This window comes from Pygocentrus nattereri, chromosome 23 (assembly GCF_015220715.1).
Source record: "Pygocentrus nattereri isolate fPygNat1 chromosome 23, fPygNat1.pri, whole genome shotgun sequence".
NCBI lineage: Eukaryota > Metazoa > Chordata > Actinopteri > Characiformes > Serrasalmidae > Pygocentrus > Pygocentrus nattereri.
Genome location: NC_051233.1, coordinates 12,181,529 through 12,208,275, shown reverse-complemented (window position 1 = coordinate 12,208,275; position 26,747 = coordinate 12,181,529). Strand labels below are relative to the sequence as shown.

The 26,747-nt window shown below is 39.2% G+C and overlaps 1 protein-coding gene across 5 annotated transcripts in view; it reads left to right on the top strand.

The window, feature by feature from the left end:
* The window catches only part of phldb1a (pleckstrin homology-like domain, family B, member 1a), an 83,234-nt gene extending 77,691 nt beyond the window's left edge, over positions 1-5,543 (top strand). For 4 of the 5 annotated variants that reach the window (XM_017701769.2, XM_017701770.2, XM_017701767.2 and 1 more), the window contains 3 exons: positions 1,792-2,011; positions 3,740-3,825; positions 4,135-4,275. In XM_017701769.2, coding sequence (XP_017557258.1) covers positions 1,792-2,011; positions 3,740-3,825; positions 4,135-4,275 — 447 coding nt within the window. Of the gene's footprint in view, positions 1-1,791; positions 2,012-3,739; positions 3,826-4,134 lie in introns of all 5 variants that reach the window. The other variant, XM_017701765.2, reaches the window with a different exon arrangement.
* Positions 5,544-26,747: the final 21,204 nt, after the last annotated feature.

The following is a 26,747-nucleotide window of genomic DNA, read 5'->3' as shown; positions in this document are numbered from 1 at the left end:
CTGATCTCAGAGTGGCAGAGCACTCACAGCTGTGACCATATCAGTAAAAAGTCAATCTAAAGAGCCATGGGGTGGGGTGGAAAATAAATTGAATCGAGTGGCTAAGTGACTTATCCCTGCCTACAGCGTGGAGGTCAATGAATGTACACAGTAAGCCACCAAAGTCAGGAGTGCAAAGTCTTTATCAGGTCAACTTGTGAATCCTGGGGTAGAGGTGGGATAGGGGGGAAAACACGAAGGTGAGGGGTAGGTTGCTGTGGGAAGAGCGCAGGGGCTGCACCACTCCGCACAGCAGGCAGATGAGAGGAGACACTCAGACAGATGGTGAGAGGAAGACAGGATGAAAAGATGAAAAGACGAGAGGAAAAAGGAGGGGCGGAGGCTGAGGCGAGGAATTACAGAGGGCAGGGCAATACCGTAGGACGCTGTATGAATACACCTTACAAATGTATTCTGAGCTGTCCACACAGATATGGAAATTTGGAAAACACTGTTCAGCGAGTAGGTTGTTTAAAAAAAATGTTACTATAAAACACCATGTGTACAAGCATCAAAAAGGACTTGCTGTATGATGTATTTTGTCACTTACATTATTATGAAAATTAGAGCACAGCAAGTAGTAATTAGGGCTGTCAGTAATAATTAAAGAAGTGATCAAGTAATCTACTGATCATTTTTGACAAATTGTAAAATTGCAAAGCTTTTAAAGGCCAAACAGTGACAATGGACTTAACTGAAAGATAACAAACCATGTATAAACTTAAAAAAAAAAATCCAGTGCATTGTATGAAAAAAGAGAAACTGTAAAGGCAGCCTGTAAAAATGACATACCAACTATAAAGAGATTATATTTAAATTAAAAAAAAAAAAAAAAGCTAAAAAATGGATCTCAAGAAATGGGTTCATCAAGTTCTGTTTCTTACTGTAAGAGAGACCAGTAAAAGGGTTTAACATGCCTAATCACCATGTAAACTGCAGCCTAATCACTGCTGATTCATCAAAAAAAGTACTTAAGTATGTAGTAGTATGTAATTGCCGTTTTTAAATCAAGTAATTCTGACCACCTTAATAGTGATAAATACATTTTGCACATTTAATATTTGCAACAATAATATATTAGAACAATAACAATTCTATATATTAGATAATATGTTGTACAATACATTGTTAATAACTTCTAATAATATATAGTTAGTACTAGGCGATAAATGTGATATCATCATACTTCAGGAGATTTTCATACTACACAATGTCACAGTGCTGCCACATTAAAACACTATTAAAAATTTTAATACAGTGAATTGTATTCAACATTTCACACCCTGTGCTGCCCTTAATCCAATTAAACAAGCCTAAATAAGCCTTCTTTGTAATTAAACATGCAGTTGGGAAGTATTTTTAAATTACTGACAATATGCACAGTATGCTTAGAGAACAGCGTGGTTACATATTGTGACATAATTTAATGTTAAATATTGTCATATTGCCCAGCCCTGCTGACAGTACACATTACATTAAATGTGTAATAAATACATCTACATTGTAAAAAATTATCTAGTGTTTCTTGAAGATACTAGGCTGCCTTAAAATTTTAAATTAACTTCAAATAATAGGTTAACAGAATGTAAAGTACAGGTTGTTGTTGGTAATTTGCTATTAGATTTTCAATTAACTCAGCATTTTAAGGCAGCCAGGATACTTTTTAAGTTAAAAGACTGAATCATTTTTATTTTGTGCCCAAAAATCACAGAACCTGTTCCTCATCTAAATCTAAACTCCGCCCTCTCCCAGGCTCGTCCAATGACACGTTACCTCCCCATCCGAAAGGAGGAGTTTGACCTACGGTCTCATGTGGAGTCAGCGGGTCACTGCGTGGACACCTGCCCCTACGTCATCGTCACGGAGAAAATGTGCAAAGGCCACTTGGTCAAGATGGGCGGCAAGATCAAATCATGGAAGAAGCGCTGGTTCGTCTTTGACCGTCTAAAGAGGACCTTCTCCTATTACGTGGGTAGGTGAATAGGTGTCAGCTCTGAGAGGAAGAGGTTCTGCTGAACCCAGTCCTGATCAAATTAAATAAAGTTTTCTCCCACCGTGGCTGAAAACAGAGTGACAGTCATGAAATCCCATTTACTGCATCACATTTGACATTAATCACATTTGATACACCAGATTCCAGAAATACTAAACATATTATATTGCGTAAAATATTTTGAACAAAAAAGACATTTTAATGCAGAATTAACTGAAAGAGCATGCGCCCTTGGATTAAACTGAGAAGCGCAGGATTCAGTTCAGATTCACTTTTTGGCCATGCTTCATTTAGCTTATTGTGTGTAGAGCTTCGTTTTAAACGATAGAATAATTTGCAAAAATGAGTGGCGAGTGTCAGAGCTTCAGCAGGCAGAAAACAAGCAATATCTTCGCAACCCATGACCCGCCCTCGTTATAATGAAGTCATGGCATGTTCTGATGTTTTTGGCCGTTCTCCTCACTATACATTCTTTTTCTTCACTTGTCCTGCCTTTCTCGCTTTTCACTCTCTCTTTCTTACACACACACGTAGCTCATGTGTGTAGCCTTTTCACCCCCTCACTCCCCATGTTAGTAGTAGTGATGATGATGATGAAATAAACTGCAATACTTTCTCCAGCCCTGCGTTTGAGAGGGGTGTGCAAGGGAGGTGGGGAGGAGGGGGTAGGGAGATTTACCCCCGGCTTGGTCGTGACTAACAAAACCAGACTTACAACTCTTCAAAAACAGAAAAAAGCCCAAAACAATTTAGCCCATTACTAAGCACATTTGGATAATAAAAAGAGGCAGGATCGTAAAAATAAAGGGGGAAAAAAACAGGCAGGAGTTGGTTCAAAGGAAACTATTAAGTTTAAACCGGAGATACAGGTGTGAGGAAGCTTACAGCGCACTGTGGTGCTTCAGAAGTATTCGTCAGGCGCGGTGCTTATGAGATTTTTTTTTTTTTTTGAAAGATTAAAATAAATTGGCTTTAACTTGAAAAGAGGAGTTCCTTAGAATTACGGTTTCCAGTGGGTGGCATTGAGACTCCATTAAAAAGCGTCAGTGGAGGTTTTAGGTGACTCACGCTGTATGCGCTATAGCTTATACTGTAAATGCTGGGTTTAAACCCTGGGGCGGTGCTGATTTTGACAGATTTATGTCAGTGATAAATAAAACAAAACATCTCCACTGCGAGCACAGATGCAAAGAGGTAGGTGTAATAAGAGCTGCGGCCTCCAAACCATTTGAATGTATCGATAAACAGAAACTTTTATCAGTCCTGAAGGAAACTGCAATATTAGGAGGAGCTGTAAAATATACAGAATTTACAAGATGCTTACAAGAAACTTAAACAACACTTTGGGTTTAAAAATATGTTCTTAATGCTTTTATTCTTTCTGGTTTTTTGACTCTTTAAATCATCAAGAGTCATTTGTTAAATGTGATTGGAGCCACGTTTTCTTGTCAAACCAGCACTAGGAATTTTGCAGTTAAATAATTAATTGTCCACAGCTGCAAAAATGTAACAAGTGTTATTGTCCACCGTTTGTCCTCTCAGCTCTTGCTGTTTCTTAAACAGCTTTGTAATAGACATGTTACCATCTCCTCATACTTATAAAAATGATACAAATAATAATAATAAAAGTAAATTATTATTATTCCAATAAAACACAAAAGCCTTATTTTTTCCTATTATTCATTAAAAGCCGTTTTCTGCTTTCAGACAAGCATGAGACCAAGCTGAAAGGAGTCATCTACTTCCAGGCCATCGAGGAAGTCTATTACGACCATCTACGCAGCGCCACAAAGGTAAAAACGCCTGCCGTCTTACCTCTGCATGCCCTCTGTTTAGAATCAGCATCAATAAGTCACCACGCCACACAAAGCCAGAGCCATCGATCTCGTCCTGATGGTCGGCAAGTTTATAGTGAAAGTTTAAACACAGACATCTCGTTGTAAAGAGAATTTCTTACGGCAAGCAGAAAGAGACGCAGATCAAAGGCTGCTTCACGTTCATTTCGTCATGCTTTCCTCTGCTTCATTTTTCCCCCCGTCTACTGTTATTCTGTCACTTCTCCTCACCCTACACACGCTTTTCTCTTTGTTATGTCCCAACAGAGTCCGAATCCCTCCCTGACCTTCTGCGTGAAGACCCACGACCGGCTCTACTTCATGGTGGCCCCTTCTCCAGAGGCCATGCGAATATGGATGGATGTGATAGTAACAGGTGCCGAGGGCTACACGCAGTTTATGACCTGAGGGAAAGATGACTAAACACTGGCTGTGAGAGTGGGCAGCGCTCGTCAGGTCGATCGGTTCTTTCCAGGAAACCTGAACTTCAGCTATACTTGAGCTCTCAGCCCACACTGATTGACTTGTATGTGGTCTGTATCAGGACTCAGTTTGGATGGACGCATAATGACTGGAGGAGGACAGTGTTCTGCTATTGTGGGCAGATAACAAGGTGCTCAGAAGAAACAAAGCAAGAGAGACTATTATACAACCTGCTCTTTTTTATTATTATAATTATTATTATTACTCATTCATGTAAAAAATGTATCACTTTGGGTCTGCCTATACCAACATTTCCATGTTATCATTTTGCCTTGAAGAATTTTTTATTTGGATTAATACAAAAGGGATTTAAATATTGTTTTCCTCTGCCAAATGTTTAAAACCACTTAGGGCCTGTCATAATCAGACCACAATAGTCCTTATGAACTTCAGGTGCCAAGACCTTGAGAGCGTGTTACATCAGTTCACTATAAATCACGTCGTGAGTTACTGCCGTACAGAATAGAAGCTACGAAAAGAAAGTATTAATGAGTATTAATGTTGCGAAATCCTGTTGTAAGGAAAACACTTGTTTTTGTTCGCTATGTAAAAGTAACTGACGTTTTCCATGTGTTATTGTTATCTGTGCTGTTATATATATTGTCTTAGTTTGTCTGAAATAGACACATTAGCTGCTTTTTTTTTTTTTTTTACATATTTCAAATATATTTTATACTTTGTTAAATAACAAGAAACGTATGCTTGCTGTTGGGTTTGTATGTTTGAGTCCAAAACGTTTGGTGGGGGACCATTGAAACTTTTTTTTTTACCTAATTGTGTTGTTAAAGTGCAGTTCATGCCAAAGGTTAACCTCAAAAGTCCAGTATTACATTGTATCACAAAATTATATGTGAGTGTGGAACAGTAGTGATTATGGACAATGGCCTAACGTGCCTTTTATCATTTCAGGCATGTGTAAATGCAGCATTACTCCACTGTTGAGTTCTCATGTTTAATTACATAATCCGTTCAAAGATGTATTGAAATGTAATATATAATTTGACAGAAAAGAGTATCGTGGCCTTCTTAATAGCTCAGTATAACTTGTATAGCAGTAACCTGTCCACTTTGACTGAAGCAATAGACTAACAAAACTCCACCAGTGCACTCTTACGGCATATATAGTAACCTTTATAAGCTCCAGTGATAAATATATGGATGCCAGACCCAAATAAAATGTGTAACAAAAACTATTGTTTTTGTTTTTATTCTTTCCTCAACTGTGCTGTTTAACTTATTATTGGTTTAAATAAGTGAACTATTTCATGTAAAATGGACAAATTTGAATGAAAGTACATTTCAAGTTATAAAAAAAATGGTGTACAGTGATCCAAAGAGAATTCAATACCAGTGAAACCCAAATAAATTACACTGAAATGTGTCAGTATTGTTCCATCAGCAATTCAACTCTATGTTGTACTCAGTCTGACTGAATGGAAATGTGGGGTATAATTGAAGTAAGATAGTTTATTTCCTTTGAGTGTCATCCTTTTCATGAAACTGTATGAAATAAAACAGCACTTTTTACAGATTAGCCATCGGGCAGTTCTCTCTTCCGTAAATTCTACCTCCTCAGATTCACTCACAAATGCATTTTATTCGACTTTTGCAGAGAGAACAGCTCCAGCCTGAGTCCCACAACAAAAGGCTTTAGTCTAACAGGGTTAGTGATCTAGGTTCATAGCAATTACAGGTGAATAAGTGGTAATTACAACTCTATTCCCCAGAGGAAAGAAGCATTCTGAATGAGATCTCCTCTTAATCTCATGTACTTCTAACCACTCTTAAGTCCTATTTGAAAGCAGAGTGAGACTAGAGCCGTTTTATAAACCCTCTGGTTTTCTCACAGTGATCAAAACATTGTCACACGTGTGGATGAGCTATTTTGTGTCTGACTGAGGAATATTTCCATTAGAAAAATCTCATAAGATCTTATTGTTTTCTTACACAGCTCTTATTTCTCTCTCATAGAACTCTGTCAGTGCAGAAGGAGAACTCACACTTTCCACCAGTGGAAGGGAGGAATCAGGAGAGAGAATTGAGAAGTCACTGATCCTTTATTAAAACAATATTGACATCTGCTTTAGGTCTTTGAGACCTTGCCTGAGATTAAGCCCTGAGTCCCGCTCGGTTAAGCACGTGAGTTTATGACAGTTTTGAGTGAGTTCACTTCATCCCGGCCTTCGGCTTTACTCACAGCAAAGCCCTGTTAAAAAGACCTGGAAACGCCCCGTGAAAACAACACACTCCGGCGAGAAACCCTGGCCAAAGTCTAAACTGTGGCACTTGCTGCGAAACCAGTGTGAAATTTCCTATTCGCGCTCTTCTCATTCTAATTTATCCGTTCCACCTTAAATGGCGCTGCATACACCCGGCACGGACCAACAGTAGTACATTCAGCATTATATATGTGTAGTACTGTGATATTTGGCCCTGTTTACCTTTGACTGGCTCTTCTTTTCCATTATTTTAATTCAGTCTGTGACAGACGTGACCGTTTCTGTGAACGTCCACTAGAGGGCGCTGTTTCACAGCTCACGCTGCTGCTCGGCTCTGCGCTTCAGATGGGGGAGGCTGTCTCTCTCTCTCTCTCTCTCTCTCGCGTTGAGGCCTCGGGGCTCAGGGCTTGTTTTCCTCGCCGCCTTTGCGCCTCCACCATCACCACAACAGTTAAATGTGCAACTAACAAATGTCATCAGCGCTCTTAACGAGCCCATCTGTCTGCGGCGGCGGAGGAGCCTCACCAATTAATTCATCACTTGTTACAATTTCATCCGCCTTTAAAGTTCGCAGCGGAGCAGTTTTAGCTAACACGGCGCAGAAGAACTCCACGCGAACGCGTTTAGCACAAAGAACACAGCTTCTGTAGCAAACAGAGAACCGTCTTTGTCCTTACAGTGTTTCTCAATTTTAAAAGATACGTGTCTGTTTAAGACGATAAATGTACCACTTCATTAAAACCACCTCCTTGTTTCTACTCATCCAATTTATCAGCTCCACTTACTATAAGGTGCACTTTGTAGTTCTATAATCAGATTCTAGTCCACCTGTTTCTCTGCATACTTTGGTAACGCCTTTACCCGTCCTGCTATGATGTATGGTTTGGAGACTGTGGCTCTGTCTAAAAGACAGGAGGCTGAGCTGGAGGTGGCGGAGATGAAGATGCTGAGATTTTCGTTGGGAGTGACAAGGCTGGACAAGATTAGAAATGAGCAGATCAGAGGGACAGTGAAGGTGGAGCAGTTTGGAGATAAAGCCAGAGAGGCCAGGTTGAGATAGTTTGGACATGTGTTGAGGAGGAATAGTGGATATATTGGTCAAAGAATGTTGGAGATGGAGCTGCCCGGTAGAAGGAGAAGAGGTAGACCTCAGAGAAGGTTTATGGATGTAGTGAAGGTGGACATGGAGATGGTTGGTGTAAAAGTAGAGGAGGCAGTGGATAGGGCAAGATGGAGGCAGATGATCCGCTGTAGCGACCCCTATAAAGGGAGCAGCCGAAAGAAGAAGAAGAAGAAGATACAATGATCAGGACCCCCACAGAGCAGGTATTATTTGGGTGGTGGATTGAATGTTGCACTGGTATGAGTGGATCAGACACAGTGCTGCTGGGGGTTTTAAACACTTCAGTATCTCTGCAGGACTGAGAACCAAAAATAGCCAGCCAACAGCATCCTGTGACCACTGATGAAGGGCTAGAGGATGACCAACACAAACTGTGTAGCAACAGATGAGCTACCGTCCCTGACTTTACATCTACAAGGTGGGAGTGTCGAATAGAGTGGACAGTGAGTGGACATAGTGTTGAAAAAACTGTGTCTGTGTCTGATCCACTCATACCAGCACGAGACACATTAACACACCACCACCACGCCAGTGTCACTACAGCGCTGAGAATGATCCACCATGCAAATAGTATCTGCTCTGTGAGGGTCCATGGGGGTCCTGACCACTGAAGAACAGGGTAAAAGGGGGCTAACAAAGTATCAGAGAGGCTGATGGACTACAGACTGTAATTGTAGAGCAACAAAATGCTCCTTTATGATAAGTAGAGCAAGTGGCCAGTCAGCATATGGTTTTTGTGGACTTCAACACCTGCTGGAGCTAAAAACTGCATCCTTTTAGAAATTATACCATGACTTAGTCACCTTGTCTTGTTCTACCAAAAGTACTTAAGCGGAAATGTTCAGTGAGGAGTCCGTGCTTAAAGAGGAATTCCACCAGTTTTCCTGCACAATTTAATTAAGGTGTAAAGTCATTCAGAGTGGTTTGACGTGAAATGCTCTGTTTTAGAGAAATGTACCGAACCCACAGTGGTGGTGATAGGAACCAGACGTCCGAAGCATTTGATGTGGCTAAAATCTCCCACACTGAAAGTTATTAACTTAACTGTTAAAATCTCAGGCTTATTACATACTAAGGCTAATAATTCAGTTAGTACAGGAACAATGCTGCCTGATGCCTAAGACATTGCTTTACAATAGTTTAGGGGTTAGTGGTGTAATCAAATATATATATATTTTTCAGATTCACTACTAGTTTACCATTATCAACATCATCATCACCATCGTCGTTAACCGCTTAGGCCAGACAGGGTTGCGTGGTACCATTATCAACATTACGTATAAAAACTCAGAAGACGTGTAGGTTCATAAATTCATAAATTCAGTACTGTACTTTAACAGGCTGTACTTTAACTGTAGACATCACAACCCCTGGATCCTATCACCACCACTGTAAAGTCAAGAAGTCTCTTCTTCCCTCTGCTGCAGTAACAGCCTCTACTCTTCTGGAACGCTTTATGCTAGATGTTGGAACATTGCTGTGAGGATCTGACTGCATTCAGTCACAAGAGCATTAGTGAGGACAGGTAGTGATGTTGGATGATTAGTTCTGGATCACAAACGGCACTCCAGTACATTCTAAAGGTGTCTTATGGAGCTCCATCGCTCCAGAGAATGCAGTTTCATCGTTCCACAGCCAAATTCCAGGGAGCTTCACACCTCTCAATCCGAAGCCTGGCACTGGGCATGGTGACCTTTGGCTCATGTACAGTTGCTCCAGAGAATCCCATTCTAAAGTAATTGCACAGGTAAGCTTGTGTCAGCAAAGTAGCTGGATTCAGTAATCAGAAGCGGTGTCTGGATCCTTTAGTACATACAGTGAGTGTACATAGATTTTCTATGGTGATGTTCTTCGAGGCCTGTAGTGATATATTCACTAGTGACCACTAGTTACTCGGTCTCGCTGCCTTCAGGCTGTGTGAAACACATGCCGCACTTTATCTAGATTGACTACTTCACATAGCTAGTCAACGCAATACTTTGTGGCCGTGCAAATCTCCTTGGTTGCCAGGGTTGTGTGTTTTGTGTCATTGCCATGCTGTGTCATGAGGTGAATTTCAATGACTTGAAGACGTTTGGCTGTATCTGGGCAGAAAAGACTTTTCAAACAGTTGTCTTGCTCACTAAACCACCAGTGAAGACAGATCAGGTGGTTCATTTGGCCATCATGTGTGCATGCTTGTTTCAGTTGTGGTACTGTGGAGTGGAATGAAGAGTTACTTTTTTACTACATGTTTTACAATTACTGCATTTACAATGAATAAGTTGGGGTGGGGTGCGCAAACTAACACAGGGTAAAATGCAACATGGATATTTCATGTAAATAAACAGGTTCAGGTTGACTGTGCTTTTATACATACCCTTGTATCCTCATTGTAACATAATCTGTGAATTTACTAACAGATTATAAATAGACTAATATTTCTCAAGATTCACCCTAAACACTTTTGTACCTTAACTTCTTTTTGAACATAATTGATTTTCAGTTGATAAGTAGTGTGTACAAGTCACAGAATACACTCCTATATTATTTTATTCACCTTCTTGGTGGCTGTAACAGCTTGCAGTGAAAGCTAGGCACTCTAAAGTACAGCCCCCACATGGCAGGGTTAATTGTAACACAGTGTAATAACTAAGCCTTCTAAAGTAAAATAGGAGAAAAGTCCATATTCTCTCATATTAATTCAAAATAGTACATTTTTGGGCCTTTTAATTCACAGATCAATCAAACAATATGCTTCAAATATCATGTAAATAAATACTCATTGTATTGTATTGTACATTGTATTGAATTCATTTTGTATTGAAATGAGCAAACGTTTTAGTGACTGCTACAACAAGCCCCTCTGTTACAGTTAACCCCACCTATAGAGTGCTATAGAGTATGCAAGGTTGCACTCCTGTCACTTTCAGCTGAAGTTTTCATAAATAATAATAATAGGCACCAGAAATAAAGGAGTGTATTTTGTTGTATTGCTCAAATCCTTTCAATATGATTAAAAACAAAAAAAAAGTTTCCATTTATTTGTTATCCAATAACATGGATCAGTGGTGCTCAAACTTTTTATAGTGCCGTATTCCCTCAGACATTAAACCTCCTGCTGCATACCCCCTCTTGCTTCTTACACGTTGTTGTCATGATGCATATGTATGACATTCAGCCGTGTTAAATCAATCTCCCCTAATATATCAAGCACATTTATGATGCAATGACACAACAAACCAGATGTACTGAATATTACTGAATAAATAATGTTAGGAATGCTTCTAAGGCCTATATTGCAGGAGTGGCTCATGCTCGAAGGCTTATCAGAGCACCAGGATGAGGACGAGGAATTAACTTACTTCATAAAGGCAGCAGCACAGGTCGTGGTCAGTTAAGGTTTATATACAATACTGTGCAAAAGTCAGAGACCACCCTTTATTTACTTAATATCCATTAAGTACCCATTATCGGTTTTTCAGTGTAATCCCAAACACAGTCATAAAACAAAGTCTTTCAGAGGGATTTGATGTGAAATGCACTGTACTAGAGGAATTTACTCTTTTGAATTTATGAACTCACAATGGTGGTGATGGGAACCAGATGTCTAAAGCATTTCATGTGTCTAAAAGCTCCCTCGCAGAAAGTTATTACACAACATGTACAGATGCTGCCTGATGCCTAAGACACAGCTTTCCAAAAGCTTGTAGGTAAGGTTTTCCCCACAACATATATTTTAAAATCCATTCATGGAGGATGCAGGGTGCTATAAGGCCAAGCAATCCCAAACACATTCAATGAGGTTGAGGTCTGAACGCCATTGTTCTGAGAACACCAGCAGCTTCTATGTTCACTTTGTACATGGTCTTCTTTTGTGTCTATACCTTATTTTCAGTAACGACCTCTTGACAGCTACACATCCTTTCAGACATAGTGTTGAGTTGTCTTCTCACAGCGGAAGGAGGACAGAAATATTTGTGGATTTTTTCCAGATATCACTTCTCAGATAAGAACTCCAGTTTTGGAAGCTCCTGGAAGCTTTTACACATATTTTCCTTTGATTCCTTATGCAAGTGGATAAGATATATGTGATCTCCTCGAAATATCTCCTGAAAAATGATTAACTTGTATCTAATGGGTGTTTTGGCTAGAGATTAAATAAATGAAGGTGGTCTCTGACTTTGGTGAAACTGTCTCTAGCTGTAAAATGAACAGTGAATTAACAATGTTCATGGACGTGTGCTGCTAGGCATTTAACGGTGTTACAACGCAGAAGAGCATTACAAATACACAAACAACATCTAAATACTGCAGGCTACAAACTAATAATTCACCACAATCACCAACTAAATTAAGTGTATCTAATTCAAGTACACAACTTATATATAGTTCACAAGCTTTAATGACAATTAGTAAAAACACACAACACACACAATCAATGAATGAATTAACTACTCTCATTACAGGGCTTCACTTTACAACTAAAAGGATTCCTCAGCCTTTCACCTGCAGTCTTCTTTGTTCTTTTCCCCTGTTTGCCCTTGCTGAGCTCACTGGTGCTTTTTCTTCTTAATGATGTACCACATAGCATTCCTAATGTTTCGGCTATTTCCATGATTGATGTGTTCCAGTCATCTTGATAGTGGCTTGCTTTGATTGCATTACCACATTCTTCGTCCCCCTGATGTTTTACACCAACAATAGGCTCCAAGAGCCAAAGCTGATAATGAAGACTTTATTATGTCATAAATAACCATGTTTCAAAGTACTGTAGGCATATTTAAATGCCAATTGATTTTGATTGGCAATTTGTGTCCAGCCAGATGTCAAAAATGTATTTAACTGAAGCACAGTTAAGAGATATCTCATTTTTTCCCTTATCTTTCCTTTTCCTTATTACTGACTGTAGCAAATATATGCTAATTCCAAATATGATACCTATAGCACATTCCACAAAATTTATATTCAGGGTATTGTAAGACTGGAAAGTTTGTGGAACACCTGTTTTGGAGCTTTCCATAGATGAATAGGAAACTGGTGATGCTAGTGATGCTGCAATGAAATGCTTTATTTTTTAGGAGGGATATGTCAAGGATTGCCACTTTGTGAAAAAGAACGAATAGTCCAACAGGGCGTCTAGAGAAATCTGTGCATAAAGGGCAAGGCCGAAAACCAATACGGAATGCCTGTGACATTTTATCTCTCAGATGGCACCTCATTGGAAACCAGCATGCACCTGTAATAAATATACCCATATGGCCTTGGTAAAACTTTGGAAAACCCTTTTTAGTAAACACAGCTTGTTGCTGCATTTACAAATGCAAGTTGAGATTCTACTAGCAAAGTGGAAACCAGAGATCAATAATGTCGAGAAACACCTCTGACTTCTCTGGGCTAAAGCTCGATGATGGACTGATGGAATATGGACAAACTGACAGCATGCGCTGTGGTCTGATAAGTTCGCCTTTCATATTGTTTTTGGATATAATGGATGTCGTGTTCTCTGGGCCAAAGAGGAAAAGGATCGTCCCAGTTGTTACCAACGCAAAGTTCAAAAGCCAGCATCTGTCTTGGTATGGGGGTGTTCTAGTGGGAAACATGTTGCTGAGGGGGAGATAAAATATGCTGTCATCTAGATGACATGTTTTTCAGGGACGTTCCTGTTTATTTGAGCAAGACAATGCTAGGTCACATTCTGCACGTGTTGCAACAGTGTGGCTTCGTAGTGCAAATGATAGACTGGCCGTCTCCCAAAAATGTGGTGGATTATAAAGCGCAATATACAACAGAGCCCCCGGACTGCTGAGCTGCTGAAGTGTTATATCAAGCAAGAATTGGAGAAAAATTCCACTTCTACAAATATATGTTCCCAAACTATTACTGAATGAAAGGGTGATGTAACACAGTGTTACTATGTGCCGCTGTCCAAATTTTTGTGGAATACACTGCATCATCAAATTTCTTATAAGAATATTGACATAACAAAACAACAAAGATAATTACCCGAAACAATAAAAATTTTGTCTCTGTACTGTTTTTAACTGAATACAGATCAAAAAGGACATGCAAATCATTACTGTCGTTTTTCCTACTGAGTCTGTAAATGGATTATGTGTGTGTGAGAAGTGTGAAAAATATTTTTTATTTAAATTCAGAATAAAAAACAGCAATGACACTTTGGAATATGTTAAAAAATGCTACAAGTTGTGCTTTGGCTCAGTAGTAAGTCTTGTGTAATGGAGCACAGAGCCGCTGGAGCTGTGCCATGGCTTGTCGGGGAATAAGTAACGGGACTAAGTGAGTTCAGTCTACGAGGCAGCTAACAAAGTCCAGCTATTACAGGCATACAAAGTTCAACTGCTTAGCAGCCACCTGGATCATGCTTTTGGCTAACCAACAACAACTCAGAAAAGCAAGCAGACAAGCTCATTTTAAAAGCTAAGTTTCATCAAAGCATTATGTTGTTTGAACTTGTTTATGTCTTTTATAGAACTCTGTAGCCAAAAAAAGAGCCACAATATGCAAATTAGAACAGTAAATATGATTATAATTGTAAAATAGATAATTATGTAGTTAAGATATAAACACATGAGCAGCTAAACAAAATGAAAGCGTACCTGCATAATGTGTTTTGAACTGCATAAGAATGATTGGAATGGAACAGCACTCTTTTGCATATATAGTGGAAGGGGAGGGGCATCAGAGGCTGCAGCACTTTTGAAAATGGTGTAAACAGTGTGCAATAGTGAGTTAGATATCTTCATCTTATTTTAAAGTGGCAGTTGGTTGTACTCATTATGTAGCCACCTAGTCGACAAGTAGAACACTACTCTGAATTTGCACATTGACTTAGTGAGGCCTGAGACCAAACAGAATAAAACATTCTCTTTAATGTGAATCCATGGCATGGAAGTGTCACTGGGTCATCTTTTCTGCAGCCTCACAAGCCTGAATTAAAGGGGCATTCCAGCTTAAAACTACAGCATTATATGCTGTTTGTTGTGTTAGACAGTGTTTAGCAGCATGTAGAGCAGCATTACCATCATTTAGCCTCATTGATTTGACAGAATTTTATATTATTAGTATTATTTTTTTTATTATTTTCATTCATCAGTGTTCTCTCACTACACAACAGAGTATGCATTCTGTAAATACATCATACAAACACTGGTGATATAAACCAGTTGTAACTGCTAGCTTAGTCACTGAACTACAGGCTAAGAACAACTAAGCTAGCATTATTGTTACTGTTATCTTGGTCAACCAACAAATTCATGAAGAAAACAGTGATTCTACCTTCATTCATTACAAAATGGACAACACAAACCGGTTTTTTAGCCTCTTAGCCAGAGAAAAAGAGCCAAACTGAGGTAGCTCATGTAGATAGCCTGGTAGCTACTTTGCAAATTTAAGCTTAGCATAATACAGGTCATTTCTGTCGCTTGAGTAGTTGATTTTCTTCTCTTTAATTATGATTTGAAGAACAGTTACCACATTTATACAGCTGTACTGAGATATCCTAGCTATAAACCTATAGCTATCTGCCTTCCTTCTGCATTCAACATCTAAAAAAACAGCTTGCCTGCCAAAAGTCCAGCTAAAAACTGTTTTTTTTAAGTTTATTATTGAAAAGTACGTCACTGAAAGAGAGATTTCTACAGTGCTGTTTCCAAAAAGTTGGGACACTGTGCAAAACATAAATAAAAACAGAATGCAATGAGTTTGATGCCAGCAACACTTCAAAAAAGTTGGGACGGGGGCAGCAAAAGACTGATAAAGTGTATAACGCTAAAAACACACTCCTGGTGGAACATCTTTCAACTAATTAGGTTAACAACAGGTCAGTAACATGATAGTATGTGGGTTCATTAATGCACATGGCAGGGGGACTTGATCTGTGAAGATACCTATGAGTTATATATTTGGGTTCCAAATATTCCAAAATGGGTTTTGGAGCAATATATGGGAAGGGAAGGCCTTACTTATTTTAGCAAGACAATGGCAAACAACATTCTGCACATATTACAACAGCATGGCTCCATGGTAAAAGCATCCGGGGTGCGTCCAGACATGTCACCCACTGAAAACATCTGCTGCATTAAAAAATGAAAAATATGACAAATAAGCCCTGAACTGTTGAGCAGCTGAAATCCTATATCAAACAAAAATGGAAAAACACATCACTTTCGAAACTACAGTCTTCAGTTACAGAGTGCAGCTAAAAGAAGGGGTGATGCAACACAGTGGTAAACATGACCCCGCCCCAACTTTTTAGAAAAGTGTTGCCGGCATCGGTTTCATTACTCAGCACATTGTTAAAAAACATTTGATATGTTGGGTTTGTACTTTTTAAATTTAATGTAGAGTTAAAATAAATTGAATTCTGTTTGTTTTTTATTGGGGGGGGGTTCAAATTTTCTACCCAATTTAGTCATATCCAATTCCACCAGCACTAGGAGGGCAAACACCAGCCTCTGAGTCCGAGTTATGCGGAGCCAGCCACCGCATCTTTTCTAACTGTTAGGACAAACTAAATGCCAATTCTGTTATGTCAGCTAACAGAGGCCTGCACTGAGTCATGGGAGGAGCAGGAGAGGGAGGGCCATTCTCCCAGGGACAGCGGGGTCAGATGTTCTCTTTTGAACTCCCAGCCACGGATGGCTGTAGCATCAACAGGGATCAAACTCACGAACCATTTACTTTGACTGGGAGGGGCCATTTTACTGACATGCAAAATGACCAAACACCAAAATGTTATTTTGTGTAATGTGTAGCAGTGATAGTAGGTGAACCCAAAAACAGACCCTTGTGAAACAAAGAAATGTCTCAATGGTCACTTGGAAGTGATGTGTCCACCTCAAAATGCTTTATCAAATTTTAAACATTAGTCCTTCAGTAACTTTTTTTTCTACGGACAAGAAATTGTCATTAAGCTTTTTAAAAACAGACGTTTATTAAATGTATGCTATAGTTATTTTTTTAACGCAGACTGCCTAAGACATTTAAGCCTGGCCTAATTCAACAACAGAATGGTTAGGGTTAGGAATATGTGTAAGTTTTGTCTTGAGGTTTAGGTTAGGGTTAGGTTTAGGGTTAGGAACAGATTTAATAAAATCTTTCACACTGAACTTGAAGTTCAGTCACATAGATATTTAGTTGAATGTTACTTAAAGATATACTGAGCATTTACAAACCATCTACAGGGGACCATCCAAATAAAGTGTTACCCATGTAATTGTGGCTGTGAACAACGCACAACATATATTTCACATGTCAGGCAGTTCATTTCTGTTCATTTTGTAGAAGGTAGTTCTTTTTTAATGTTACAGTACACAACCATAACCACAAAACTACTGCTCACTAAGCTGTTCAGGCGGCCTTGTCAAGGACGTGAAGTGTCGTGCTGTAACCTGTCATCCAACATTCAATTTGACTACCCTAATTTGAAAACTATACAATTCTACAAAAATCCAGGATACAGACTGTACATAGTGAAGTACAATGTGTATAACTCAAAGTGGCCAACTTGAGAGTCAGAGTGTGAGTTCATGAAGTGCTACAGGGTTTTTTTTTTTATCAACAGCCTAAATGCCTTTGGACTTGTCTGTATATTCATCGCAATGCATAAAGTGAAAACGACACCTACTGAGTGACGTTTTAAGCTGCTATGAGAGCAGTGCCACTATTGCAGTTCATCTTATAACACTAGCAGCCACACGGGAGTCAAACACGTCCCACTTTGAAGCTGCTTCAAGGGACTGACACCCCCAGCTGAATGAACCATGGGGCTCCGCAGCTCAGTACACGCCAGTACAGTAGGGATTACACATCCAAACACCAGACACAGAAACATACACACACACACACACACACACACACACACACACACACACACACACACACACACACACACACACAAGCATTAGAGAAAGACACATGCAAGCTTGCCAATTTAACTAGGCTATTAATAACCATGCAGCAAAATGTAGGCTACTTCCAGGTACCCTGGACCATCAGATAATAGAAGACACTTTAAGAAACTTCCAATTTCCAATTTTAGCTGATGCTTAGTAGAGCACTTTTAAATGAAAAAAAGTATAATACTGTAAAACTCCAAAGCAAACAAAATGAAAAATTCATTTTAGTTGACAGGTTAATAAAAAGAATGGCTTTGGCCTATAATGTGTGCCCCATTTTACACACTTAAAAAGATGGTTCTTTAAGGGTTCTTTAGTAAAGGCAATGGTCCTATTTAGAAACGTGAATTCTATATAGGACCATTTTAAAGCTTAAATAGTTCTTTGTTTGGTGAAATTATTCTTCAGATTGACAGAGAATGTGTTGTTTATGTTTCTGTTTAGTTGTGATGCCAAGCTTGTAACAATAGGGGAACTATTTTTGGTTATATACATTTTTTAAATTTTCTATATAGAACCATACACAGCACCTTCTCCATTAATTTGAAGAACGATTCAACAATGCAAAGAACTATTTAAGCATACAGTGGTTTTGTAGAACTCTAAGGTTCTAAATAGAACATAGAACTTGTGTTCAGTGAAGGAACCATGAACTCAGAAGTGCACCTTGTCAGAAACAATTTGATACAGTACAAACAATGTACATTGAACCTAAATTGTACAACAATGGTCTTATGGCCCAACTGTGTCCATTAAATGAGCTTTAATGATGAACTACATTCACTTTATCAGTGTGAAGGAGCATATTTACACATTTTGACTTAGGATCTCGTAACTATAACATAGCATCACATTACTGTAACTTGCTATCTCATTATATGGAGATTACGACTTATTGTCTCATAATAATGAAATTCTCATTTTCTCAATGTTATTAATTATCTCATGATAATGAGAAAGTTTTCTCATCATTATGAGAAGGTATGTCATAATTATGAGCAGGTAAGTCATCATTTTTAGATGACCATTCATAATTATGTGATGCTAAGTCATCATTACAAGCAGGTAAATTATCATTTTGAGCACATAAGTCATAATTATGAGATGTTAAGTCATAATTATAAGCAGGTAAATTATCATTTTGAGCAAGTAAGTCATAATTATGAGTTGCTAAGTCATAATTACAAGCAGGTAAATTATCATTTTGAGCACGTAAGTCATAATTATGAGATGTTAAGTCATAATTATAAGCAGGTAAAAAAACATTTTGAGCAAGTATGTCATATTTATGAGATGCTAAGTCATAATTATAAGCAGATAAATTATAATTTTGAGCACGTAAGTCATAATTATGAGATGTTAAGTCATAATTATAAGCAGGTAAAAAAACATTTTGAGCAAGTATGTCATATTTATGAGATGCTAAGTCATAATTACAAGCAGGTAAATTATCATTTTGAGCACGTAAGTCATAATTATGAGATGTTAAGTCATAATTATAAGCAGGTAAAAAAACATTTTGAGCAAGTATGTCATATTTATGAGATGCTAAGTCACAATTATAAGCAGGTAAATTATCATTTTGAGCAAGTAAGTCATAATTATGAGATGCTACGTCATAATTATGAGAAGGTAAGTCATAATTATGAGATGCAAATAACTGAGATACTAAGGCATAATTATGACAGCCATTATCATGACATACTAAGTTATAATTTAATTTTCATCATTATGACTTTCTAAATAGCCATATATTTTTCTCCAGTGGCGGAAACGGGCTTCCATACATTTCCATACATAGCTAGCTAGCTAACTCGCGAAATGTTTACCTAGTTACAGTGACAACGGTTAAGAAATGGTACGGTCCGCCGTAGGGGTGTTCAAAATGGTAGTTACACAATGGGGAACACGGGTTAAGGACATCTGAGAAATCTCGTGTAATTCCTAAGAAAATCTTTTGCGCTTACAGCTTTTTGGGGCAGTTCACGTCTGGGTGAGACTCCCCCAAAGTCTCCCAGTTATTCGCCCCCTGAACACATACCTGTGCCATTACCTGATGTTCCACAGTGCCTGACTCCGCTCTAATTAACGGCTCCGTGCTGCATGGCAGAAAAAAATGCTAGGCACGGGGAAAAACTCGGTGAGCTTGTTGTCCTTGAGTGCCTTTTCCTCTCTGCCTATCTGCCCTCGCCTTGCTGTGCGAGTTAAAAACGATAAAGCGAGAGCGGTGCGACCCCTCGGGAGCGGCGAGACAAATGGGCTTCACTCACAATCAAACAACTTTTAATTCTCCCCTCTCTCCTTCTCCGAGGAGCCCAAATCACTGCACCGCTTGCATACAAACTACACCTCTGTCTGCACCACGCAGGCTATTAGTTAATTGCCTAAACCGGAGTGTGTTTGTTTAAATAGACTCGTTAGACTCATTATGTGATCTGTGGATGCTTTATGAGAGCAACAAGAAGAAGAAAAGGAGGAGGAAGAAGAAAAGGAGTAGTTTGTGCAGGGAGACGTAGTGCTTATTTAGTGAAAGTCCCCAGAAAGGCTGGTTGAGTGAGGGAAAATGAAACAAAAGAAATACTGCTGAGATTTCTCTCGGCTTGCTGGTCCCTGTTGGTCCAAAAAAAAAAAAAACATACACACACATTGTATGGTTAGCCGTTTGATACAGTATCAAGTCACTCTGAAACTTCAGATGTTTTGATCGAATGTGCAAGAGTGAGAGAGAGATAGGGAGAGAGGGAGAGAAACTTAGAGACAACAATGAATTCCGAGAGAGATGGTGATGAAATTGTGATGTAACTGCTACTAATATGTGCCATACATGAAGTTGGCGTGCTGTGCTTTACTCCCTCACCCACACTTTCACTCACACACATGATGAGTTGAAGGAGAAGGGGGCGAGGGAGGGAGGGATTGGGGGTGCGCTTCTTATTGGCCAGAAAAACAAACATACACACATAAAGGGCTCCAATGGGGGCTCTTCGTGAAGTTTAGCGTTTCTATTATTTATCGCCCCCTATGTAGCCTATGGTAGGCTAAGCTTTCCCATCGGAGAAACAGCACCGTGAAAAGCGTACAGGAGCGCGTTTGACTTGGTTAAGCTTATGGACAGCAAGGCTTAAGGAGAGATTTACCCTTCTAAAGGGCGCTTTTAATCCGGACTAGCTCTGATTAATCGACGCTGAAGGCTGAAGTGGGTCTGTGGCTGCAGAATCAGCTATTGTTTCACACTGTGAGGGAAAAAAAGACTAAAAGTAAGCAGAGAGATACACACACCGTCGGAGGTAGCCTTAAACCACGCTTAGGGAAAAGTAGTGTTACTTCGATGAAACAATGACTTGAGGAGAAGTACAATTAGCTACCGTAAGCCATCTTGAGTGTGAACAAATGAAAAAAACCTGAGTTTCTTCTGCAGCGGTGGACACTGAAGTATGTACATTTTGTTGCTGTACATACTTTTTTCCCCAAGAACTTTTACTTTATTTTTTTCTACTATGTTTCAAAGTACATATCCTACTTTTTTTTACTCCCCTGCTTTCTATAATAGAATAAAAGCTTATATTTCTAAACTAATACCATGGCCTTTCATATCGAAACAAACCAATCATAACACACTTCTCGCCAAACCCCACCTCCAATTATTATCTGTCCAATCACAGCCTAGGAACGTTGACGGTGTGTAGAATGGAAACTATATTTATATTAGCATAGAATAAAGAGACTTTTTCAGGATTTCAGTACAACTTTAACATTACAACCTCAACCACACCTGTAAGTAGCAGCCATGCTGTGTGGTTTTAACTGCTTGCACAGTGAGCTAACAACTTTTTGATTTACATTCTGTTGTTGTCGACATTGAAAGCAGGTAGCTAGTATAGGTAATGTTAGCTACTCACTACTTCCAAGTAATTGGCACTGCTAACTAAATAAAAAAAGGAAAACAGCATTTTTCTTTCTATGGCCAAATCATAGGGCTGTAAATGGGCATGTAAAACCACATCTGCACATTTTTTCACCCTGGCCAAAGTCACATACCTTCTATGTATCCATCCATCCATCCATCCATTAGAAAGACATTAGAAAATAATTTAAAATACTGAATAAATGCATTCAACGGCAACTTAAACAAGGCCTGGGCACTGTTAAAATGACTCAACCAGTATTCCAAGAGTTCAGAGGGAAAAGTGGAATTTGACCCATTCCTAAACTGAAGACACAAGACACATTTCTTGCTATTCAATAATTTGTTAATACAACTGCATTTTCAAAAAACGTTGGGATATTGTGCAGTATTTTTAAAAAGTACAGTGCAATAATATGCAATTTATTGGCACTTATTATTTAATGCCAATAACACATTCCAAAACATTTGGGACAGGGGCATATTTACCACTGTGTTTCATCACGTCTTCTTTTAAGAACACTCAGGTTTAGGACCTGGGGAGACCAATTGCAGGAGTTTTGAAAGTGAAATGTTTTCTCATTCTTGTGTGATATAGGATTTCAGCTGCTCAACAGTTCAGGGGCTCATTTGTTGTATTTTTCATTTCATAATGTGCCAAATGTTTTCAATGGTGACAGGTCTGGACTGCAGGCAGGCCAGTTTCACACCTGGACTCTTTTAATACAGAGCAGTGCTGATGTAATACATGCAGAATATGGTTTGACATTGTCTTGCTGAAATAAGCAAGGCCTTCTCTGAAAAAGACGTCCTCTGGATGGCAGCACATGTTGCCAAAACCTGTAAATATCATTCAGCATAAATAGTGCCTTCACAGATGAGCACGCCACCCATGCCTCTGCACTAATGCACCCTCATCCCATCATTAATACTAGTTTTTGAACTGTGCACTGATAACAAGCTGAGTGGTTTTTAACCTGGAGGACACTAAGATCTAAGGTTTCCAAAAAGAATTTCAAATGTTGATTTGTCAAATCGAGCAATAAATCAATAAAATCAATAAAACTTCTCAGTTTAAACATTTGATATATTTTCTTTGTACTATTTTCAATTAAATATAGTTTAAATGATTTGCACATCATTGCATTTTGTTTTTGTTTTTTCTTTTATGTTTTGCATAGCAACCCAACTTTTTTGGAAATGGGTTTGTAACTTTTAACTCATCTTTTCTGTTATTCCATAATAACTAGAACAGTGGTCCCAACCCTGGTCCTGGAGAGATCTTCCTGCATTTTAGCACAGATGCTTCTTACTGCATTCAACATTTATCAGCATAAGAAGAGAAGTTTTTAGCAGGTGATTTCATGGCTGGGGTACCATTTAGCCCTTGAAACTTTTAAAAATGAAAGATTTTCAGTGATAAAGCCTAGAATTAGCATACCATGCGAAAGGCAAGAGGACATCAAGGACATTGTATTGATTTAGTTTTTAAATGAATAACTTACTTAAATCTTTAATTTGGACAGCAGGGTTGTGCTTTTGTGAGTGTCCATGTGAGTCAATATTGCAATATCACTGATAGCAAAGGAAAAAAAGAGTGACTTTTCTTCCTCTTCCCATGATCTTCAGGAAATTTGGATGATGCAAATTCCTGTGGAACCTGAGACATTTGGAGTTTTACAGATATTCCATAGTGTTGAATGTGTTCAGCTTACAGGGCTAAGTTTGTGTTGTGGAACACTAAAATGTAGATTTTCCTGTAACCTGTTCAAGCATGAAAAAATAATACAATGGTTACAATTATATTATACAAATATACTATAAAGTGTAGTTATGATGGGCCAGGAAAGGCAAAGTGCTGTAGTGTTTTATTGATGATGCATTGCAAGGTGGAAAATACAAACTGTGCAACTTAAACTGCACTACAGCCTGATTGGTTGTTACTGCTACTGGGTGCTGATTTGTTGTTACTGCTACTGAGTGCTGATTGGTTTGCATTACTGCTACTAAGTGCTGACTGGTTGACATTAGTGTTCCTGAGTGCTGATTGGTGAGCTGAGTGAAGCTATTTGTGCTCACTTAGGTCATGGATGTACATTTGGCACTGTTATAAAGTCCTATAACTCAAGTTCAAGTGCTTAAAAATATAACAGCAGTTTTGAAATATTTTATGCAATTCTGTGTTCCAAAAATGACTGAACTGTTGTATATAAAAATATTCTTGATCACAAATGTTAGGAAGTTACACAAGTAAACAGATTATTTTTAAGTCATGCTAAACAGATGGATGCTGCTCACCAGCATTGTCTGAGTTTCCCCTTTCCCCATGACTATTTTTCCAACTTCCTTCTCTTTATCCCATAAATTTCAACAGGCTGTTTTTTTAATGTGCCTTTAAGACGGATATATGTAAATGATCTTTGTTCTGTACCGCATATCTCATTCAGGCTAAAACCCTCCTTATAACTAGTACATGTTTTTTTCCACTTTTCTACTATATGGGCCCAAGGGCAATTTAAAGCTGTAAATATACAGAGCGATTCAAAAAGATTCATCCGATTTCATGATTGATTTCACTTTTAAATTATTACAGAACAATGCAGTAAATTGTAAATGGCTTAAGTGAACATAAAGTTTATTATGTAACTGTACAAGTGCTCAATATTGGCTCCACCAGCTATACAGACAATATCAACGCCACAGTCAAATTCATCTCATACTCGATTGAGTATGTTGAGTGTCACTGTACTGGTATATGATTGGTTCCTAGGGGCCTCACGGTTGTAAAAATACGATGCTTTGAAATCTGATTAAACTTTTTGAATCACCCTGTATATAACTGTTGTTGTAAGGAAACCTCATATCTCCAAAATGATCATTTTACGTGAGAAGGAAAAAACTTGATTTACTTATAATGTAAGTCAGTGGAAGCAGAGAAGTTTACACACAATGTAAAAGACAATGGGCATTTTCCAATTATGTCAAACTGTCAACTGAAAAGTGATAAAAGTGGAGATAGGACGTTTTCTCTGCAAACAGCATAATGTTTTTTTACTTAAGGTCTAAAATTCAATTATAATTTTTTTTGGAGACTTACAGCTTAAAGCTCGCTTAAAAAGAAGTGAAAATTTCAAAAGCCAAAGATTTTTGACACAAGTTATCGTGCAAGCACTGATCCAACAGAACTGAAAGAATTTAAACTCCAAAACAAAGAAGTACAAACTAAACTGGAAGTGAGGGTAAAATCCCACCAATGGGCCTGCAGTGGAGCAGAAGTAAAAGTATTAGCGTGTGAAAGTACTTAGAAAAGTACAAGAAGCATGCAGTGTAGGAAAGTAGCTGGAACTGAGTAAACGGAACTAGTTACTAGCCGTCTCTGCACACAGTGATTGAGGTGCCCCGTCTGAGTGTGTGTGCTGACTTTTCTCTCACGCTCTGCGCAAACACGGCGCCCCCGCGGACCAATTAACGCGCGGTGAGCTGGGAGAGTCAGCGCTTTTCCTGGGAGAGCTGGTGCTCTTCAACGCGCCGTTATTATCTCACCGCCGCGCGTTACGACCGCGGTCACGAAGATTGCATCAGGGCCTCACTTTTACCACTGCGAGGCTCAGCCGCCTTACGAGAGGCACGGAGGGGTTGGAGGGGGAGAAGTGGGGGGGGCTTACAGTATCACACTAACATCGCTTTGATCCGGGAGATAGTCAGGAAGGTCACATGACAAAGAGCAGAGCGCGAGCTGGTGTAAACAAAAGCGCTTTTCTCATCCGCACTGAGCGGCGCAATAGGGGGTATACAAAACAGAAACCACATGCAAGGTGCGGCATACGGGGGTCCTGGAGGGTCCACAACCACCCCATTAACCTCTTGGCCTCCTTGAATGTTTCAGTCAAAATTCTGAAGGCTCCCTGAAAACAAACTTATTTTGTCTGTTAGGAGAAAACCAGACGGTCAAATACGAATTCATGGGAAGCCATTGGGCCTCGTTCACCAATATCTTAGTAGGTTTTTCTTAAAATTGTTCTTGAGGACGACCCTGAGAAAAAGGGTGTGTCAGATTCCAAACGTGTTTTGAAACTGCATAACTGTTCCTTTTGTGCTCTTGAGTGTGCGTATATTCTGTTCTTACTCAAGAACAAACCCCAAATAAGAAAAAATTGGTTTTAAGGAGAAAATTCTTAGAGTTGGTAATTGAGGCCCATTCTTTGGCTTGCTTCACCTACAGTCGACAAGCTTCTGTCTTCTTTCTGATTAGTGATGCTGCACTGGTCTGCCTTGGGGTGTAGAAAATTGGTTCACCCAGGTGGTCCTTTGTAGCCAAGCAACTGTAACTATATCCGGGATACCTCTGAAAAACCAGAGCCAGTTTATGAGGAGTTGCAGTTGGTTCCCTTCCTGGTTCATTTTAACAGAACTCGACTCGGTTCTTTTAAAATGAACTATATGTAAAACCACTGTCAGACACCTTGCACTCCTCCTTCTGCTTGACGATTTGACACAGGTGCTCAATTGTGTTTAGGTCTGGAGACATATTTGGCGAGTACATCATCTTTACCTTCAGCGAGGCAGTTGTTATCTTGGAGGTGTGTTTGGGGTCATTATCGTGTTGTCAGACCACAGGGCATGGTTCCAGTAATCCATGTTCTTGGACTGCTTGTCTTCAGCAAACTGTTTCTGGGTGTTTCTGAGGCTTCCTTCTGGGACGACAGCCATGCAGACCAAGTTGATGCATTGTGCGGTGTATGGCCAGAGCACTGAAAGGCTGACTTCCCTGTTCTTCAACCTCTGCAGCAATGCTGGCAGCACTCATGCGTCTATTTTTTAAGCAAACCTGTGGATATGACGCTGAACATGTGACCTCAACTTCTTTGGTTGACCCTGGCGAGGACCTTTGGACCCAGTGGTCCTAGAAAACGACTGTATGACCTTGGCCACTGTACTATAGCTCAGTTTCAGGGTGTTAGCAATCTTCTTATAGCTTAGGCCATATTTGTGGAGAGGAACAATTTTATTTCTCACATCCTCAGAGAGTTCTTTGCCATGTGCCATGTTGAATATCCAGTGGCCAATATGAGAGAATTGCACCCAAAACATCAAATTTAACAGCCATGACCCCCATTCACACCTAGAACCTTGTAACTCTAACAAGTCACATGACACCAGGGACAACACAGTTGGGCACAATTTGGACATGTTCACTGTGAGGTGTACTCACTTGTGTTCCCAGCTATTTAGACATTGATGGCTGTGTGTTG